Genomic DNA, 22448 nt, shown 5'->3' with positions numbered 1-22448 from the left:
GGGAGCAGTGGGGAGGGGGGAGGGTGGAGGATGGGAAAGGCAGCGGAGCACAACAGACACTAGTATGGCAATATGTAAATCAATGGATGTGTGACTGATGTGATTCTGCAATCTGTGTATGGGGTGAAGGTGGGAGTTCATAACCCACTTGAATCAAAGTGTGGAATATGATATGTCAAGAAATTTGTAATGTTTTGAACAACCCACAATAAAAAATTTAAAATAAAACAACAAAAAAAAGAATTTACTGGACTTAAAGGCAGATATTATCTGTACACATGCTATTCATGTTCTCCACATTATGGTCCACAGTAGAGAAGACATGTATTTTTTTGTTTGTTTGTTTGTTTTTAAAAAGCCTCTTTAGTTTAGGAAAAGGAACAGGTTTACCCAGCTCAGCTGCATGAATGGAAAATTGAATGAGAGCAACAGGTGCTGGCCCATGGCAGCCTGACCAAGAGAAGCTTTTTATTTATTCAAGTGTCAACATCAGGTCAAGAACAGAGATAGAATCTACAGCTGCTCCCCAAAACCCACTCAGCCTAGAACTGCCTACAGTAACACATCAAGGGCCCTCAGGAAGTTCCAGAAAACAGAAACTTTCACCAAGGTCTACTATAGGACCAGCCAAAAATAGGATCCCAGAAAATCACCCAGGAAATGGATCAATTTCCTGTTCCCTGATGGCCTCCATGCCTAGCTCGTTGCTTAAACAGCAGTAACAAGAAAAGACTTGATCCTGGTAAAAATGCCAAGTTATTCTATTAAACAGAGGTATATTTTGATTTACACTCTATGATCAGAGAATCCAAGGACCTAGGTTTGAGATGATAATAAAGGATTTCTTACTGGAAAATTTGGTTTGACTATAAGAGACCACAAGGAATGCCAAGCACTAAGACTGTCCAATCCACAGGGAGCTTATGAGATAGAGCGAGACAAAGTATGTTTTTTCAAGACAAATAAGATGAACCCCACTGTAAATTAGTAGTTTTGCCCAAGAAAAACCCAGAGCATGTATGCTATGTCTGAGCTGATGGTGAGATGCTTAAACTCACTGAAAATACGAAGCTATATTTGTTCTTTTGGGCGATTCCAGTCACTCAACAAATTAGTGCCTCATTTTAGTAACGGACAGTCTAATGCATATTTACAATAAGGTCTAAAAGATGAATAGTACCCTTTTGGCCCTAAAAAGTTAAAGCAGTTCCCAAATTAGTAAATTACTTTGAGCTAGGTCAGCATGTCTTAGGGAGGCCTTTCCTGGAGGGGTGTGCCTGGCCTTTAAGTTAGGAAGTTGAGATTCCCAATGAAAGAATTGGAAAGCCATACAGTGGACCTAAAAGTCAATGGCCAGGAATTCAGAAAAAAAAAAGAACTAAAAATTCCAAAATCATTGGCAATCACCACAGAGGATTAAAATTGGAAGATACCTGGGATAAAGACCCCATGATCTGGAAAGATGAAATACTTGACTAACATCAGAGGAAGAACTTAGGCAATAGTTTACTATATTAAAACCCCCTCCCTCACCCCATCAGGATAGAGCAAGTTGCAAAAGGCAAGCCAGGCCAATTCCCAAAATGATATCTAGTGCAAAGAATTCCCAGGAACAAGCAGCAATTTTGTCCCCTGCCCTGCAGAAGGTACAAATCAGGCCATAGGCAGCTTGATGAATGTTCATCTGCCCCCTAGGATCTTCTGAACTGTGAGGAATGCGTGGAGAATAATTGATGGGCCAACTTTGACTAGAGACCACCATGAGTTTAAAAGGCTCTAAGACTGGATGAAGAAGAGCATAACTCTGAATGCAAGACCTTCCATCCCCACACCAAGGAAAAGTAAATAGATTCCATGTGGCATGGCTTCTAGAAATCACAGACCATCTGTGGCTTAATTAAATCAATGGATTATGCCTCAGAGATGAGTGTCACATGTTAGGTAGGCTTCTTTAAGTCCTTAATTTGGCCTCTATAAGGATTATTCATTTATACCAATATCTAATAACCCAGTGAGCATTCATCAAGCATTAAATGTACTTAATACCAGATGAACTGAGAATAACAAGAGAAGCAGTCCTTTATCCTAGAGAGGCCTGCATTTCTCATTGAATAAATGGCTCATGTATGCATTTAACTTCTAGAAAAACATGCGAAACCCACGCAAAATCAATACCTGAGGCATCTGTAATAAGAAGAAGGTGTCTAAGGAAGAGATCCTTGTTAAGGAGGTCCCTTCTCAATGGTGAATATGTTCATTAAAATGTGTTCAAACCTGGGCCAAAAATTCAACATTGAAGAAGGTAAAGAACAATATACCAAGTTCATCACCTGAGCCTTTGCAAAAATTGATCAACTCCAATTCAGTGGTGAGAGCTCAGAAAAGTCTAACTCCCATTGTAGTTTCATAATGACAATCCCATGCTTGGCCTCACACCATTCAGCTGCTTCAGAGGAGACAAAAAAATATGACTCAGATAAACAGACCTAGTTTCTTCTAGGTTTGAATACACAATTTCAGTAGCCAAGTTTCTCATGATTTTTAAACCTGAACCAAAGCTCTCCCTTTGCTTCAGTTGCCTAATTTCCTGAGTTGTCTAGATTTTTGAACCTTATATATGTTAAAGCTGTTGTGTGTGTCACAATTAAATTGCAAACTGGGAAGAAGAAAGATAACTGTTGCTAATCCCACCCCACCCCCATTTGCCCATTTGGTTTCTTATTCTACCTGGCCACCTACACAGTGCCTTCTGGAAAATAAAAGATAAAGTTGAACAAGATGAAAATAATCACATGGTTAAAATTCTTAAATTTTAAATAAAATAATAATAAAATTATTAAAATAATTTTAAATTAATAAAAATAAAATTAATTAAAAATAATCACATGGCAAAATTCTTAATATGTTCAGATTGCATGTGTAGTAGAAAAGTTCCATAAAAGCAGTGCAGTATCTCTTACCCATAAATAACAAAGGAGCATTGTTGATAGCAAGCTATAGATACCCAGGACTCCGCTAAGCACCACCAGTGTCCAAAAGGGCTTAGGAGACTCAGGAGATGGGACACCAGGACAAATATTATTCTCTGAAAAAGAATAGAGTGGATTAAATGATACAGGAATGGCAGTTGAGTACATTTCCTTTCTTCTGAATATTAGAGAATAATGCGAAAGAGATAAAAATAAGTAAAACATCATGAGCTTAGAATGTGTAGACTTCATCTTTGGGATTTATACAACCTCACCACTGACCAGAATGGTCCATTTTCAAGATTGAAGTTAAGGTAGTACACTGGTACAACTGTATTCACCTAATTTTGTTGAACTCACTTTGTGATTCAAAATAGTGACTTCCAATGGTCTTAATCCAATTCCATACCCTACCCCCCCAAGAAGCCAGTTTATCCAGATCCCAAGCTATATTTTTGGAATAAGTTAAATGATATACATGTTTTCAAACCTTAAGAAAATTATCAATCTAGTATGGCAAAAATCTGGGCTGGTAATACAAAGATAAATGTCTAGCTTCAACTCTAACAGCTTATGTTGTGGTGAAAAAGTCACTTTATACCATCAGGTATCCAAACATGGGAAGGAATGTGTAGAGTTCTAGTCAAAATTGGAGACAATTAGAATTGGAAAGAACAACAAAAACTATCTAGTGTATTGATTTTTTAATCCGAGATGCACATTAGAATTGTCTGAGAAAGTCTGAAAATATAACAATATCTAACACCGCTTCCTCAACTCATACCAAGTACATCAGACTCTCAAAGTTGGGCCTAGGAATGGATTTTTTGTTTGTTTGTTTGTTTGTTTCCCCTAAACCTACTCATATTTATAATATGCAAGTAGATTTGAAGATTACTAAGGATCACTGGTATCCTTTCCATTTCTGCTAGAAATGATATACTATGTGCATAAGTGTGTGTGTGTGTGTGTGTGTGTGTGTGTGTGTGTGTGTGAAGTACTATCCTAAAGTAGAATATCATTTACATAAGAAACACATTTGCTCTTCACTGCAAACCAATAGTTTTGTTGGGTCAAGTTAAAGTATATTTTCTTAAGCTTTAACTTGACCCAACCAAACTATTCAGCCCGGACATCATAGAAATTAGATATCTGAATAGAATTCAGCAAGCCAAACATTCTCACATTAATTGCCTCTATTTTTCAAGAACACAAAATTATTCTCCCAAATTAAGTTAATTGTTCTTTTCTTGTTTAATATTTGATTTTTCTCCAGCATACCTCTGTTTAGCATAGGAGAAAAAACATTTATTGGAATTATATTAGTATTAAATATAAAACTGAGCATACATTTTTAATTATTGTTCTACAGAAAGGAAATAGTGTATCCACAAAGAGTACCAAATTTTTTTTTTATCTAGCCACTCTCATTTTTATGTGTTGATACCAATAAACTGTATTCTTCTGAGTTGGGGGGGTGTTCTACCCAATATTTGGAGAGAACATAATCTCAACATCAGATCAATAGACTTATTTCCACTAATTCATGAATACTGTTTAATAATATTAAGTTTTGGGCATTGAAAAAGTATGGCAACTTATCAAGATCACAGAGTTAATTAATAGCAAATTTTATATCCCCTGGTTTCTAGCCCAGCATCCTTTGTATGTTTTGGAAAATGAAAAAAAGTACTTAACAGAGGAAGACTGTGGAGTAGAAAGGTGATTAGTTTGAATTATAACCCACTCTTCCTGAGTTCTGATCCATTAGGCCCAGCTGCTTCTTGGAGTTCACTTAGACTTATATTTTAATAGCAAAATTTCTATTCTGTCATGACCCACTCAAATTGAGAATAATCTTCATGTTCCCATGGGCTATAACTTCATCACTCACTCTCCCACTCCATGTCACTGAGTAAAGATATTCAAAATATAACTTTGAATCTTTTCTAAAGTAAAGGAAAACTTTTTAAAAATGACTTGTCTTTACTAAATCACTGGGGACTACTCCAGCCTCACCGCTGATCCTATCTCATTTTCAAGACTATAGCTTAAACTTATGACTTTACGGTGGTAGAAGGATAGAGTTGCATCTTACCTTTCACATGGATAACGGTTCCATTGCTCTTCTCATTGTCTAGGTAAGGAGGAGGATACATAACCTCAATTTTGCAGAAGTAAATATCTGTTTGGTTAACATACAAATTCCGGAGATAGAAAGTCACTGTTTCGTTGCCCAATTTCCCATCACAGTTGAACCCTGTGTGTGAGTAAAACTGAAGCTGATGGGAGAAATTCCCATTCACAACGCAGACTTCCACGGCACTATCCACACCCTTATAAAGGGATGCCCGGAACTCCTTTGAGAAGAGGTTGTAAGTGTACTTGCAGCTAAGGTTGACCTCATTGTTGTACACCTCAAGCCTGGGTGACTGCTTCACCAAGATCTTGTTTTCTAGAGAGGGGAAAAAAATCATTTGCTTAGACCAGGAGTATAAGAATAAGTTTTTCCTGAAATCAAAGTGTATTAATTAACCAAATGCACAGATCTCCTGCAAAAGTTTTCTCAAGGTAGATGAAGATTCAGGAGCTCTTAGAATGAGAATTATACCTAGAGTTTTAAAGTTCACATTTTGATCATGTTTTCATCCTCCTATAAACGGGACATCAGAGCATGTTTTCACCTAGAAGGCAAAACTTAGCCTTCTGTTAGCATTGAGCATCACAGCTATGCCCTTGGAATTTGTGAATCTGTGTTGAGATTCCTAAGATGTTAATCATGCGTTGGGCTGATTTCTTGATTAAGTGATATTTTTGGAAGCAGCTTTAAAGTCTGACACATTAGCACAAATGGATGTATTTTTAAGTTGTGAGATAGGTTTTTGTGAAGGAATTAAAAGTTTTGAGACATTTTAGTTTTTTATTGGTCATTCCAAGAATGAGATAAAGAGGTAAGGAAAAAAATGTAACCCCAAAGACTTTTCTTTAATTTCTCTTCCATAGGAAATTCAGAGAATAGTCTCCTCAAGAAATTTGTACATTTGTGCCCTTAAATCAGAGGGGATACAAAAGTTCCATGAGAGTTCTCTCTTTGATCATCTTCTATCTTTGTGCTATCCAAATTAAAGATCAAAGAGTGTGGAGACTACCCAATTCAATCTCTCACTTAAAAAGCAAACAAACTGAAGCTATGTCATCAACGCCAGAGGAGAAAAGATTGATATTGTTTCCCACATAAATATTATATTCCTATTGCTGGTACATGGCAATATATTCCTTTTTAAAAAAATGACTGTATGAGACCTAGAGATATTAGATGATTTTTCCAAAATCATTGAGCAAATGGTGAGCAAAACCAGAACTAAAACCGAAGTCAGCTATACCATCTAAGAAGCAGACTTGTTTTTTTGTAGTGTTGGGGATTGAACCCAGGACATTGTACATGTGAGGCAAGCACTCTACCAACTGAGCTACTTCCCCAGCCCAGAAGCAGACCATTTAAGCATTGAAGATCAATTTTGCAAAGACCTTAAAAAGTTTTTCTAAAGCAACAAATAGCTTTTTGTCTTTGATTCAATTTTCTTTCTAAACAAAAATATTTTTGCTATTGTTCTAGGGGCATGCTAAGAATTATCTATGTATTTGCATTTTCAAAAGGTTATTTGATAGCCCAATTAATAAATGGGCAAAGGAACTGAACAGACATTTCACAGAAGAAGAAATACAAACGATCAACAAATATATGAAAAATATTCAACATCTCTGGCAATTAGAGAAATGCAAGTTAAAACTACACTGAGATTTCATCTTATGCCAGTCCGAATGGCAAGTATCAAGAATACAAGCACCAATAAATGTTGGTGAGGATGTGAGGGAAAAGGTTCACTCATACATTGCTGGTGGGATTACAAATTAATACAACCACTTTGAAAAGCAGTACGGAGATTTCTCAGAAAACTTGGAATGAAACTACCATTTGACCCAGTTATCCCACTCCTTGGCATATACCCAAAGGGCTTAAAATTGGCATACTAGCCAGACGCAATGGCACATGCCTGTAATCCCAGCAGCTCAGGAGGCTGAGCCAGGAGGATTCAGAGTTCAAAGCCAGTCTCAGCAATAGTGAGGCACTAAGCAATTCAGTGAGACCCCTGTCTCTAAATAAAATGCAAAATAGTGCTGAGGATGTGGCTCAGTGGTTCAGTGCCCCTGAACCCACCCAGTACTCACCCTCCAAAAAAGTCAGCATACTATAGTGATGTGGCCACATCAATTTTTTTACCAGCTCAACTCATAATAGCTAAGCTATGGAACCAAGTTGTCCTTCAATAGATGAATGGATAAAGAAAATGTGGTAAATATTGACAATGAACTCAGCCATAATGAAGAATGAAATGATGGCATTTGCTAGTAAATGGATGGAACTGGAGAATATCATGCTAAGTGAAATAAGCCAATCCCCAAAAACCAAAGGCCAAATATTCTCTCTTATATGAGGATGCTAATACACAATAAGGTGGAGGGAGGGAGAGGAGAATAGAAATTCATTGGATTAGACAAAGGGAAATGAAGGTGAGGGGGGATGGGAATAGGAGAGGCAGTGGAATGAATCAGACATAACTTTCCTGTGGTCACATATGAATACACAAGAAGTGAAACTCTGCAAACATGTACAACCACAAGAATGGGAAGTTTTATTATTATGGGAATAATAATATATAATAGGAAGTTAATTTACAATGGAAAGTCATATTATGTCAAAATACATTCTACTGTCATATATAACTAAAAGAAAAATAAAATATATAAAAAGTTATTTGAAGCAATATCCACATACCCACCCTATCATTTAAACTGGGTTTGGATTTCTGTACTCAGTATTCTGGTATTGTTTTGGGTGAAAGGGGACTGAGTAGAACTAAATGCCTGATAGCTTTTTGTCTCCTATGTAGTTATCAATACTGCTGTGCATACAGAACTTTAAAAAGTAAACCTATGTCTAGGTCCCTCCACTCCCAGATATTCTGATTTAATAGGGTCTAGGCTAGAGTGGGGGATGGGGGCTATTAGGCTTAGGGTGGTTGGTAGCAACTTTTTTGAGATATAATTCTTGTATTATAAGATTCATCCTTTCAAAGTATACAGTTCAGTGGTTTCTTAGGATAGTCACAAAGATGTATATATAGATCACCATATGATTCCAGAATATTTTCATTACCCCCCAAAGAAACTTCCTATTCATTAGCAATCATTCTGAATTCCTCCCTCCTTCCAACCTCTGGCAACCACTAATTTTCTTCACTAATCTACTTTCTGTCCCCATGTATTTGCCTGTTGAGCACATTTCACATCAATGAAATCATACAATATGTAGTCTTTTATATCTGGCTTCTTTCACTTAGTATGCTTTCAAGATTCTCCCAGGTTGTAAAATGTATAAGAATTTCATTAATTTTATGGCTAAGATTCTATATATACAGTATATATACACAGTGGAATCTTAGCCACAAATTTTCATATATTTTGTTTTTCCATGTGTGTGTTTGGGTGTGTGTGTGTGTGTGTGTGTGTGTGTATATACACATTAGGGATTGAATTTAGGGCCTCATGCATGCTAGGCAAGCACTCTGCCACTAAGCCACATTCCCAGCCCTACTTTTTGGCTATTATGAATAACGCTACTGTGAACATTTGTGCAGACATATTCTTTTAATATGGGTATTTTTTCAATTCTCTTAGTTATATACCAAGGGTGGAATTGCTGGGTCATATTGTAAGTCTATACTTAACCCTTTGAGGACTTGCCAAATTGTTTTCCAAGCAACTACACCATTTCACATTCCCACTGGCAAAGCATATAGGCTCCAGTTTCTCTGTACCCTCTCTAACACTTGTTGTCCCTCTTTTCTATGACAGTCATCCTACTGTGTGTGAAGTAGTACCTCATCATGATTTTGTTTGCATTTCTCTCATGGCTAATGATGTGGAGCATATTTTCATGTGCTTGTTAGCCATTTGTAATACCTTGTTTAAATAAATGGCTATTCAGATCATTCGCCCACTTATTAATGGGTTTGTTTTTTATTGCTGAATTATCAGAGTTATTTTATATTTTTGAAACAAGTTCCTTATCAGATACTCTGTGATTTGCAAATGTTGTCTCCCGTTCTCTGTGTTGTCTTTGGTATTGTCTTTAAAGTCCCCCTCACCATGGATTCTAACATTAAGTTGGGATTGAAAACCACTATGGCCAAACAGATTTTTCAAGCTGACTACCTAAGAGAATCATTGGAGAAATGTTAAAATCCCTGATTGCCAGGGCAATTAAATCAAAATCTCTAGGTATAAAACCATGGCATCGGCATTTTAAAGTATCTCAGGTGATTCTAAATTGCAGTCAAGTTTGAGAAGCACTAGGCTCACAGATGGAAACTTCTTATCCTCAAATTCGCAGGCCTCCACAGGCTTTTCCAATTTCATTTTCTCAAATCAAAACCCTCCTAATTAGCCAAACCCTTTAAGTCAACATCCCAGAAACACACAGTGAGGATGATCTTCCCTACTTTATCCGCTGACTCCATGGAGGACAGTACCATTTCCTTCTCAGGTATCAAGACAATCACTGTATCACTCCTATGCCATTGGGACAGGTTTTCATCTTTTGAACACTTCTTTTTTCATATGTTTCCATTTAATAGCTTTTTCTGATCCATGTGAATTTCCTGTAGGCCCTGGTTTCCAAGCTTCTTGACAGCAAGGACCACGTTACCCTTCTTCACAGAACACTGTGAGACTAGTAGGATCTCATTAGATAATTGTTGAGAGACGCTGATCTCACTATATTATTCCTATCCCCAGGGGAGTCTCACTACCATTTTATTAAATCCTTGTTGGAAACCAGTGTCTAAACATCTTCAGCTTCATGTACCATTCATTCAACAAATACTCTGTAAAAGCACTTCGAAGTAAACACATGAGTAATCTTAAAAGTCCTGCCTTAGTCTGAAAAATCCAACTTGTTTCTTTGTTTTTATTCATTGGGCTTTTTTCTTTGTTTACCTAGAAGGAATCTTTGGGCCAGTTCTGATTGGAAGGGCTCAAAATGGCAGTGCTTTCCCTCCTTTTGAGAGAGTACAATTAGGCATTTGTCTTTTTGTTTACTAAGCCCTCTGGAAAGTGTTTGTGTTGCTAACTATTTGGATTCTGTTTTAATGGGTCTTCAGATTTCTTCTGATCTCCCTGTGACAGCAGACATAGGGAAAAGACGAGAACAGGACTTCTTTGTAGGAATAAAAAAAATAAAATGGAGCTGTGGGCAGGGAAACTGAGTGAGGCTAGAGAGAAACCCCAGATGGTTACCCAGTTTGGCTTCCTCATTCCAACACCCAACAATGAGGTGCAGAGAGGGGGAGAGAGGGAGAAAAAAGGGAAAGCTCTGCCATGCAGATTCCAGTTTGCTTAGTGTGTCTTGTCTAATTCAGGGTGTGACATCTTCCCAAGACACACACAGGAGATAAAAATTGATTCCCCAAAAATGAACTTCTTGGGTAGCTCACAATCTGGAGGGGAAGAAAGATGTACAAACAGATAGCTAATTTTAAAATAGTGTCATAATGATCTGCAGTTTCTGGGGGTAACTGAGGATCTCTAGAGAAGATGACCACTGACTGGCCTGAGATGTGAAGGATGATGCATATATTTATTTGACAAAAGTTTACCAACCTATGGTGGCTAAGATGTGCCTTGTATGGGGGTTGGCATAAAGTGGAAGAGTATGTGTTGAAGTTGAAGATGAGTTAGGGAACTGTGGGGAAGATAAGACAAAGAGGAAAAGAGAGCAGTCTACGCATAAGGAGGTGAGAATGGACAAAGCAGATGTAGGGAATTATAACTACCTCAGTTTTGCTGGATCTTGGGTTGTAAAAGACAAGATTGGCAAAGCAACTGGAGTTCACCATGTTAGAGAGCTTGGGCCCTCTCCTGCAGTCATGGGAACTTACTGAAGGTTTTTAAGCAGAAAAGTGAATGAATGCTCACAACTTTTCATTTTATATAGATCACTTTAGCAAGGATAGGGCGGATGAACTTGGAGGATACAAGAGTAAAACTATGGAGTCGTAGTCTAGGCAAGAAGTGAGAGGGACTATATATTTCCATATGGTTTGAAAGAAGTGGATGAAGTTAAGAAATAATTACAGGCTAACATTTGCAAAACTTGACATTGACATAAGTGTGGTAAGAGAAAAGGAGTTAAAAATGACTTCCTTAGACAGCACAGACCAACCAGCAGCAATTATTCTCCTTTTGCCTACATCTCTCCTTCATTCATCTCTTCTTCATTATGTCACCAGAATAGTTGGTCAGAAAGTGAAGTAAAATTTGGAAATCTGAGATATGAAAAAAAAAATTCCTCCACCTTTGGGGATCATTGCAAAGAAAATATGAACTAATTCAGAGATTACTGGGAGCACAGTTGACTCTCTGGAGCTTATTACAGTGTTTGCCGATTCTTAGAAGAGAGAAGCAGCAATCTTTCTCTCCTGAAACTATTTTCCTTCACAATGCATATTGGAGTGAAGTAACTGGAAGATAGCATTTCCTTCTGTCCATCACTGAGCCTCCAAATTCAAACTTAAGCATTGTTGAGATTGACCAGATTTCTCCTAAGCCTATTAGGCCTCAGAATAACAAGTTTATAACTTTCTTAGGCAGGAGAAATTCAAGACTCCTTTAGTGAAACTGGCCATTACATATTCAATATCATCTTGGTGGCTGGAATATCCAACAACTAAATGAGGAAAGGGAAAGTATTTAATTTTGTGACTCTTTCTGCTAAGATTTTGTTAGGAAAGTATTTGAAAACTATTGGTTATAAGGGCATTTGATGATGTAAAGGAGACATCTAATTTATCTGTCGATATTTACTTTCCTCTCTCTTCTGTGTCAACACAGATCATTTTTAAATTAGTTGACTTTATACATAGGTACTGAACTTGAGATAGTTTACTTACTCTATGTTATTTGTAGCTGATAGCCTCCTAATTTAGAGTTCAGGTTGGGTTGATAAACTTCTTGTTTTTCACTATTTATATCCTTTAGCACTTGATCCCAATTATTTTATATCAATAATTCAGAAAAGATTAAGTAAGAAACTATAGCATAGGACCTCAAAATCTATATCTGCTTTGGAGGACACTGAAGGAAAGAGATTAATGTTTGGTGAAAACCAGTTACTTTAAGTGATATTGAATAGGTGTGACTATTATGAATTCCAGTAGACACAATAACTCTGATTCCTCTTATTTTCTCTTAAAATGGAGCATTGTGAAAATATATACCCTTCACTCTACGGGAGTGGAATATAAAGACACAGATAAAACAAGGCAACTGATAACCAGAACAATTGATATTTGACCAGGATATGTATTTTTATTCTCTGAGTTTCTGGGAATCCATAGTACTTCAAATAATTCAAGGTCATATTATAAAATTTAAGGACCTATCTAGGCTCAGAAGAAACTAGAAAATAAATAGCTTCCCCATACTAACTTCTGATTCTTATCTACTTTCTGGATCATGATAGCAATGGAAAACATCCCTCTTAGCATGCTTTTGTGTTAGAAAACTCAGCCCTTTTTCAGGCAACCTCCATTTGGGTCAAATCTACTATGTTAAAAGAGAAATATTATCAACTAATCAATTTGTATTTGCTTCTGGCATCAAAATGTTGATGCCAAAATCAGTTACAATTCTGTAACTGAATTGACAAGTTGTTTTGATGATGAGTTAGTGCTTTGCTTTTCAAAGCCTTTCCTAGCAGCTTACCCAGCTAAAGGTGTGGAGACAGGAAGCAGTAACCTCAAACTTCTTTCCCTCACAGCTCCTGCTTGACAACAGGCAACATAAAGATGAAGATCGGAGGTGAGAAGGTACTTATCTTCTGCTTGTGAGCAAGGCAGTGAGAGCTAAAAGATTTCTCACAGATAATCGGTTGTTCTTGTGACATAGACAACTTCTGGAAGGTTGAAAATTGCTTGGGCTTCCATGAGAACAGTGTGGAAGTGGGCAGGGGTGGGGGAGAGAACTTGGTTATCAAAACAAAACAAAAAAAAAGACCTTTGCCTATTGTAAGTAGGTCAATTACTATATTTAGTAACCAGGTCAACTCTCTGCACAGGTGGAATGGATAGCCACCTCTAAGGTGTGGCTCCTAGCATCAAAGCCCCGGACCCTAAAAGGACACTCCTTGTCAGTTCAATTAATGTTTGCATTTCTAAAGAAGATGAAGCCAAAAATACAATGTTAGAAATACATTGGCTTAAATGAGTAACTATGGCCTACATTCATGGGGCTATAAAATGCTTCCTCTGATTTTATTTCATCTGCAGTTCTTATGAACTTGTGAAGTAAATAGATAGACAATCCTCCTTATGCCCATTTAACAGTTGGGGAAGTGATGTCAAAGAAGTCCATGAATTTCCAAGGTTTCAGGACACATAAGACTTGAGACTTGAGCTCATGCCTCATGACATACTCTAACCTATTGAACTTGTCAAGAAGATGGTACCAAGTGTCTCGAGTGAATAGGGAGTGAATGGAATGGCAAGAAGACTGAACCAAGATAAATTTCATTTTCTCCTCCATTTTGATGGAATCCCACCCTGTGTGTGGGTTGGGGGAACTAAGCAGAAGGAGATAATTTACGCCAATACCTTATTTTATAGAAAAGGCAACTGAAAGCAAAAAAAACAAATGACTTTTTAAACAAGGTCACAGAAACAACTGAAAAACTAAAGTATCTATTTAGGAATGTAGGAGTAATGTTTTAAATCACGAATAAACAGAAAAACAAATTTGCTCATTCAATAAGATTGCATTGATTTCATGTTCTTATTTAAAGAAAGTATATTTCATAGCTGTTTTTGCATCTAATTTTTTACCACACATACAGCAGCTCTCATCTGTGATTTTGCCTTCTGAGGTTTCAGTTACGACAGTCAACCATGGTCCAAATATATTAAATGGAAAATTCCAGAAATAAGCAATTTATAAGTTTTAAATTTGTATCCTGATGCTACTGCATGATGAAATCTTATTCTGTCCCACCTGAAGCGAGTCATTCCTTTGTCCAGACATCTGGAGTGTATGTACTACCTGCCTATTAAGTCACAGAGTTGTCCTTTGGGTTATCAGATCAACTACTGAAGTATTTGACTGTTTGGGCAAACAATGTCCCAAATTGCAACAACACTGATTCTGGCAACCTGAATATGCCAAAGAGAAGCTGTAGATTGCTTCCTTTAAATGAGAGTTCTCTACTTAACAAGGGAAGAAAAATCATACACTGATGTTGCTGAAATGTAGAGTAGGAATGAATTGTCTGTTCATAAAATTGTGAAGAAGGAAAAATAAACTCATGCTAGTTTTGCTGTTGCACCTCAGCCTACAAAAGTTATAGCAACAGTGCGTAAGTGTTAATTGGAAAGAAAAGGTATTAATTTGAAAGATTTGGTCCTGAGATTTCAGATATCCCCTGTGAGACTTGGAACCTATTCCCTAAAATTGAGGGGAGATGAGTATACATAAAACATTTTGCTAACAATTTGAAATACCTCCTAAAGGTCATAGACAGATCCCAATTAAGGTCCATAGACTATAGGTTCACACGAAATGCCTCTTATAAATTAATTCCAATGAACAAGCAGTAATTATACCATTGAAGCTCTTTCATCTCAGCTTGTCCAAGTGTACAACACACAAAGTTAATTTTAAGTCCAACCCTCACTGGGTAAATCCTTAACTTTGGGGCTTTTGTGAATTACATTTGTTTTACAATATTCCATCTTTCCTTTTCTGTATCCTGGGCACCATTCACAAATAAAACGGCATTAGAGGCTCGTGGAGTCCGTAGCAGTGCATAAACTTTGCACTGGGAAGCTAAAGAAGCAATTAGAAAGACACGTGTTGAGCTAGCAATATGATTTCCTCCAGAACCTTTAAGAACTTTATATAGCTTTCCATTTATGCACATCACAGCCAGAGTTTCTTTTGCAGTTGAAAAAAAAAATCAGGTTATAAGATCTTAATCGTATTGTTTCCTTTTTTTAAGATTCTGACTGAACAGAATTTAGCATGTTAGGTAGGAACCAAAGAAAATGAAAGCTCTTTCCTTTCAGCCATCTTTCCCTATGATGTTTGTGAGCAAATTGAAAAGGTGAAACTAGTTGCCCTGGCACAAAACACCTCCCTTCTGACCACAGAGCTGGTTAAGTTACTGTAACTTTCCTCTGAGTACATTTCCTGTTTGGGCCTAGAACACCCTTCAGCATCTGGCCATCTGACCACTTGTTCCTTTTCAGTCTCCATAATGGACAGGCTTCCCCACAGGCCCATCCAGTGTTTGCTCTGGAACCTGTAAGCCTAACTCTGTTCTCACTCAACAGTCTGTGGTTCTGATAACCAGCCGCTGGCTTGGCTTCATTCAGATATCAGAAAGAGGAGTACAGAACGTCCACCAGGCTGTAGCACCATTTGTCATCCCCTTTGAGCTACTGAGGAGATAAAAGCACAGCTACTAAAGACATATCGTGCATCAAAGGGCCCCAGACTCTCAAAATTAATATTAAACTGAAAAAAAATGTAGGTTACAGCTTTAAAATAACTTTGTGGTCATTGCATCTAATTCTTAGTTGATTGTTAACTTGAAACTTTCCCAATTTTCACAAAGAACCGTGATTTAAGGAAAGTCAAAAAAAAAAAAAAAAAAAAAAGACTTTCAGTAAGCATGATACGTATGCATATATATGGTCTCATTCAGGATTCCAGCATACTCAAAATAGGGCAACATGGAGGGATTATTTATGAAAGATGACTGGCAAAGGAGTGGAGATGGCAATGCTACCATGCATGCAATGGGACATAATGTGTGACCACTGTGGCTTGTAGCAGCAAGGTTATGACCACCTTTAGATCTGAAGGGGTGAAGGGACCAGGAAGTTAACAGAACCAGAAGGAAAGAGAATTGTGTAGAGGAGTCTATGACAACAGAAGCAAGTCAACTGTTGAGAGAGTCAGAAGAACTAACCAGCCCCGTCCAAGACTGCGTATGTCTCTCCTATCAACTTTATCAAACACATTAACTCTATTAACAGACCATAAGATTTTAAAACAAAATCTAAAGTAACTTTAATTCAAACAAGGACAATTAATTAAAAGTAACAATAAAAATAGAAATAGAAGCCTAATCAGTAAATTTACTAAGCAAGAAGTTGCTCTTGGCCAGCTCTAGTTTTAACTACAGCCTTAACCCTGTGTTCTTTCACAGGCAGACACTAGAATGTAAAGGACACTTGTCCTTGTCCCTTTAAAATATTATTGTGCTACATGCAACTATCAGAAAGTAACTCAGAGGTCAAATATTTCAGCAGGAAAAAGTCCCATCTGAGCCCTGAGATCTAAGGCATTCATTTTTGAGAGAAAAAGTTATCAAAACAATCAACACACACTTTTGTTGATTAGTTGAAATTTTGATTAGTTGCCAGAGAATGGTTCTTTGGTATTCTGACTTCTACCTTTGCAAAGCTATTTGTTCAGCAAGTTAATGGTGGAATCTAATGTACTTGGTTTGGGGGAGATGGGAAGATGCAAACCACAGAGCTGCTTCCCCCTAGGAGAAACCCCAAGGCAGGTACACACTTAGCTATACTCCAAACCCACGAAAGGTACAGGAACCCTAGAGAGGGTCACTTGTAGTCACAGTTGTGGACACAACAGGAAGGGGTTGTGATTCCAAATGGGGTGACTCTAGAACCTTTCGTGGTCTCTACCCTTTACCTGGGCTGTGAGGCCTGTGGAAATTTTTAGACAAGCTGATTAGGAAAATGTTCTTAGTGTAAGGGTTTGTTGGGAACTGGCAGACCATTTTATTTATATAGGGGGAAATAGATGAATATGGCTGATACCAAATGTTGAGGGCCTTTAAGGCTACAAAAAGGCACATGGATTTTACCAGGAAGGCTACCAGAGACATTGAGAACATCAAGGTGTGACTGGGGTCTCTTCGGGAGGGTTCAAACAGCAGCAAGGAGCAAGGTCAGAAGCCAGGAGAGATCAATCAGGAGGCTGCCACTGCAGCATCCATGTGAGTTCATAAGGCCTGCAATGTGAAGGTAGCTTCTGGGCTGTAAGGGGTGGACAAGACATTGGCACTCAGTCTCACAGACTGGGTGGTGAACAGGATTAGAAACTGACTAGGAGTCTGTGGACTGGGTGAGTGTGAGAGTGGAGACACTGCTGACAAAATAAGTTAAGAGAGGAAATCTGTTTGGGAAAAGTTTAAGGAAGCTAATCAGAAATAAAAATGTACATTGGAAAGTCATCTGCTTTAGGATGGAAGTTAATATTAAAACTGCTAAAATGTCATTGCCTGCTCTGTGATCCACCCCTACCCCTCAGGGTGTGAGCACCTTAGAACAGAAACTCTTGATACACGCAGCCAGATGAATTTGGGTGCAATGTCACCCAGTTCCTACCAATTTTCCTCTCATCTCCTAATGCTAGAAGTACCATCTAAAAGATTAATCCTAACTCAAATCAAAGTGGAAGCCATACCCAAAGCCGCTGAACCATCCCCAAATCAAATTTTATTATTCTAGAAGTTATCTGTAATCCAAAGAGTAGATAAGCAGGGTTTATAACTCCCTACATAAATATTGTGACAGTATTTCAGTTAACAAAGAAAACTCAGAAGTATAAAGTGATCCCTTCTGTTAATATGTTGCTTTCTAAACATATATTTTAATCTAGTAACCAAACTTGGGAACCATACTTTCCTCCTGAGCCATCATCATTCTGAGCCTTCATGCAAAAATCACTCTGTAGGGAATACAATACATGTTTCCTATCTACTTCATTCTCCCTAAATCTTACACCTTTGAAGAGCCTACTCAGGACTACCTTGGCATATCCGGAATTTTCTAGGTAAGTGTCATGGCTCAGAAATTTGGAAATAACTACTGTGATAGGCCTTCATTTACATAGGAAAATAAGAGATAGGGCAATATTGTCCCCCAAAGTGTCATTTCTAAGCATGTTAGCATCTAAGATCATGGTTATTAATCTTTCTAATAGATTTCAGAGATAACTGGCTTGCAGTTCTTTGTATTTGCACTATCAAATCATAAGAGCACCCACAAGGGGTAAAGTGGATGAGTTGCCATGTTAGAGTTGATAAAAAGCATTTTAATATTCCACTTTAGAAGCATTTTTAAGACAAAAAGAATAGACTTGAGATGTCCTCTATTCAACCCCTTCATATATCAGACGAGGAAACTGAGACCTAGAAAAGTTGACTCACAGTATGATAGGCCAAAGCTCCTAATTTTGTCTCCGTTTCGTGACAAATTTTTGGCTTTAACTTTTAAGTCTGGTGGGGGAGGAAAGGCAGAAAAGAGCAGACTTCATTTTCCCAAAGCCAAGGTCAAACAGCCACGTCCTTGTCCCAAAAAATACAAGGGAGTTGCTGAGATTAACATTCTTCGCTGGAAACTGGAGCCCTGCCCAGTTTGGGCAGGGTTGGTTTGAACTTCGTGACCCTATTATCTCAGCCACGAGCTGAGGGCAAGCCAGCACTTATGAGCGCTCAAGCAAGAATTTAAAGTACACATGGGTTTAAGTCCTTAGAGTCGAGTATGCATTATCCCACTGGCCTTGTTGACAGAGGTTGACACAGAACTCTAGGACCAATCCCCAGAGAACTTAATATATGTACACACATTTAACAAAACAGTCTTCATTCTCAGGTCTGCCAGCATGGAATGACTCACCTGACCCCTACATATCTCTGCCCCTGTAAGGCCTTCTCTTCCCTCTCCATCTTAGAGATTTGTCCTCCTATCTCTAATACTCCCATTTCCTTGCAAAAACTCCTCCCACCCTCCTCTTTTTCTCTCCCACTTCTCCTTTCTTTCCTATAAGCCTTCCCCCTCCAGTTCTGCAGGGCCACACACACACACTCACACCAACACACTCACACACTCTCATGTTCACACAACACACACATTCTCTCTCACACACACATACACTCTGCTCACACCAACACATTCACACACATTCGTGTTCACACATTGTCTCTCTCACACTCACTCTGCTCACATCTACACATTCACACTCACATTCTCTCTCTCTCTCTCTCTCTCTCTCTCACACACACACACACACACACACACACACTCAAGTCCAGCACTGGCTCCTTCCACATGTCAAACTCCATTAAGTCATTCAGTCTGTAAACATTTATTACATCCTAACCATATATAAAATACTGTAGTATATTTAAGTTCCTAATCATCTTCAGCGTATCTATCCATCTCTTCTTTTCTCTGTCTCTATTTTGACCACTCCATGTTTTCTTAACCTTGTGAAGTCTCATCTTCTTTCCCCAATGGCTCTGCCTGAACTCAAAAAGTCCCGCTGGCCTCTTTCCCAAGAAATTGTTCACTCCTCTTTTCCTCCTTCATTCAATGCTGTCACCCACTGTCTCTTCCTGACACTTTCCTCCCTTGACTTCATTGGCATGCCCCCTCCTCCCTCTCTCACCACATTCTCTGTGTCCTCTGCTGGTCTTCAGCTGACTCCTAACCAGAAGTGGTTTTCAGATTCAGTTGAACTCTCTGCTTTCCTAGTTATACCCCCTCCATTCAACTCCATGCCCCAAAGATGAGGATTCCAAAGTATTCTCTTCTTATCCAGTTCAGCTGCTTCAAAATGCCTTGAAAATAAAGTTTAAACTTCTTTTATCAGTATTCAACCCCCTGCTTAGTCTGATTCTTCCTCTCTAGCCTCCACACCTTTGACTTATCAACTGTTCCAAGAACATTAAACAACTTTCCTGATTTAGTTTCCTTATTAATATTACTTCTTCCTCAGACAACATAGCATTGATAAGAACATGGACCTGGAGCAAGACTATCTGAATTTCTGTATCTATCAACTGTGATTGCAAGCTAGTTACTCTACCAGCTCAATATTTCAATTTTCTTATCTTGCAATAGTACAATCATAGTAACTGCTTCACGGGAACTGGGAAAAGATGAAATGATCAATAAAGGAAATTCAGCTAGAACAAGAGTAACAATATAAGTGCAAAAGAAATGTTAGTTAGCAATTTTCATTAATACATTATCCATTCAAATCTTATATACTATTAAAGCCCTACTCAATTCTGAACTCTCCATAAAGACTTACCATCCTACCTTAATCTTATCAAGAAATTTCTTTCATGTATTCTAATTTGGGTGTTAGTTTGTTCATTTCCTTCTTTAACAAGTATCTGTTGAATACATACATGCTTGCAGCATTCTGACTAATACTGAAGTTGGAAGAATAAATAAGACATGATCCTACCTTCGAGGAGCTCACAATCTTCTAGAGAAAAAAAAATGGATGGGTCAACTCACACAGTAACAATTTGGGGAGTTTTGAATGGTAAGGAAGTCCCTTAATTTGTCATTTAGGGTCTCAAAAAGGACCTTCAGATGACAGGTACAGGAACATTCCAGATTGCAAGAATAATTTATGCAAAGTTATGAAGGCATCAATTAGCCATGGATGGTAGGAGGATGCCAAATATTATCACTTATCCACTTCCTGATGTTGTTATATGTAGTTTTCTTAACTAAATTGTAAAACCCATGAAAGCAGAGAGAACTCAGTTAATTACATAAACAATTCTTGTGTGCAAAGTCTTTATGTTTCTTTTCCTGTTCTATTTCCTTAGGCTCCAAAATGCAAGAGAGGTTTAATAAATATTTATTAAAGTGAGCTACACTCCCATAGAAACTTCTCTTCTGAGTCCATAATAAAGGCAGAATTATCCTAGAAAAGCTTCCTCGGGGAGGTGGATATAAAAGTAAGTCATCGGGTCCAACAGGCTGCAAATGCAGCTAAGTGATGTTCTAACACTGTATTGTGTGTCAAGTATACAACCTTCTACTTTTTCAGCAAAGTTTTAAAAATTCAAACACCCACCCATGTTCTCAGTAAGGGAACATACGTCATCGTTAGAATGTGGGATGGGTTGCTGGTGTAATCTGTACATTGTATGGTGGATTGTAAATAAGCTAATGAGGTGATTCAGATGCTGTGGAGAGGGACTCACAATTAGATTAGAGACTAAAAGTAAATTGTGAGTAATTGTGAATGATACCATCAGGAACCATTAACCTAGTTACCTCATCAGCCAGAGTCCCCAAGATAATGAAGATGATGACAAAGAAAAAGATGATGGTAATGGTGATTTAGAGATAAAGGAGTGGAAAAGAATTAAATAAGAAATTCTCCACCATCTGGAAGCTTCTCCGATAGCAAAGAGAACATAAATACACATAACTTGGATGGACAAACAGACCAAGTATGAAATAGTTGAATTACTAAGGCCAAAGAGTTTGAAACTTCCTTTTTCAGAGAGAAAGCAAGTGGGTAGCTCTTGATCCCAACCAGCACACCTCTCTTCTAGAGTTCCGAGTCATCAAAATGAGAGTAACAGGCAAAATGTTAAACACCCACTTTGCAAACACCTCTGCCCTGCCCCCACTGGGGATTGAACTTGAGGGTGAATTACTGCTGAGCTACATATCCCCTGCCCTTTTTTATTTTTAAAACAGGGTCTCACTAAGTTCACAAGGCTGGTCTCAAACTTGCTATCCTCCTGCCTTGGTCTCTGGAGTAGCTGGGACTACAGGTATGCACCACCGGACACCCAGCTTGCAAACAAGCCTGGACCTGGGATGTCTTCCCTATGGCGTCAGGGACTGATTCTCATGTAACAATCCTCAGACTAAAAGGTCTGGGTATGTTGGGGTTTTTGTTCTTTTCTTAGCTTTTTATGGGTTGGTTGGTTGGTTTGGTGGTGATGGTACTAATACCATAACACTAACTGAAAAGGGTTCATGAAATCACCACAAAAGAGACACACAGATACTTGCACACAGCATAGAAAATCAGAGACTCCTCCAGTCAGTCAAAAACCACCCAGATGTTATTTTTTTTCTGATGATTGGCTAAACTCTCTACAGAAACCGTCCAACCTCTGTAAAGAAAAAGTAAATAATAACTTAACAAAGATGAAAAGATTTTATCCCTTGCAACGACGACTGCTGTAAAATAATTAATTGTGCTTTGCAAGAGTACCTGCCCTTTGAGTTTTAGGAAGGCTGAAATGAATCGTGATCTTCATCAATGCCCATATTAGTTAATATAAAGAGCTATTGTTTTAGATAAGCCACAAATGGCATTTTCTGCTGGGATTTTTGTGGCATCAAATTTTTTGTTTTGTAAAGGTCAGTGCACTGCCTGCAGGAAACACTTGAAGGAAGATGTCCATGCAAGGGACATGCCACATGGTAATCATAGGGCATTTCTCAAGAAAAGAAGAAAGACAAGAAAAAGAGGGTCTACCTCTAATGAAAGGGAGGCAGTGAG

At 38.1% G+C, this 22448-nt stretch overlaps 1 protein-coding gene across 3 annotated transcripts in view; it reads right to left on the bottom strand.

Annotated features, from left to right (window-relative positions):
• Window positions 1-22448, bottom strand: part of Cd28 (CD28 molecule) — a 79427-nt gene that overhangs the window by 7121 nt on the left and 49858 nt on the right. For all 3 annotated transcript variants that reach the window (XM_048808382.1, XM_048808380.1, XM_015481289.2), the window contains exons 2-3: window positions 5068-5424; window positions 2961-3085 (exon numbers count right to left, since the gene is read on the bottom strand). In XM_048808382.1, coding sequence (XP_048664339.1) covers window positions 2961-3085; window positions 5068-5424 — 482 coding nt within the window. The remainder of the gene's footprint in view (window positions 1-2960; window positions 3086-5067; window positions 5425-22448) is intronic.

This window comes from Marmota marmota, unplaced genomic scaffold (assembly GCF_001458135.2).
Source record: "Marmota marmota marmota unplaced genomic scaffold, marMar, whole genome shotgun sequence".
Classification (NCBI taxonomy): domain Eukaryota; kingdom Metazoa; phylum Chordata; class Mammalia; order Rodentia; family Sciuridae; genus Marmota; species Marmota marmota.
This window is presented reverse-complemented; position numbering and strand designations above follow the sequence as displayed.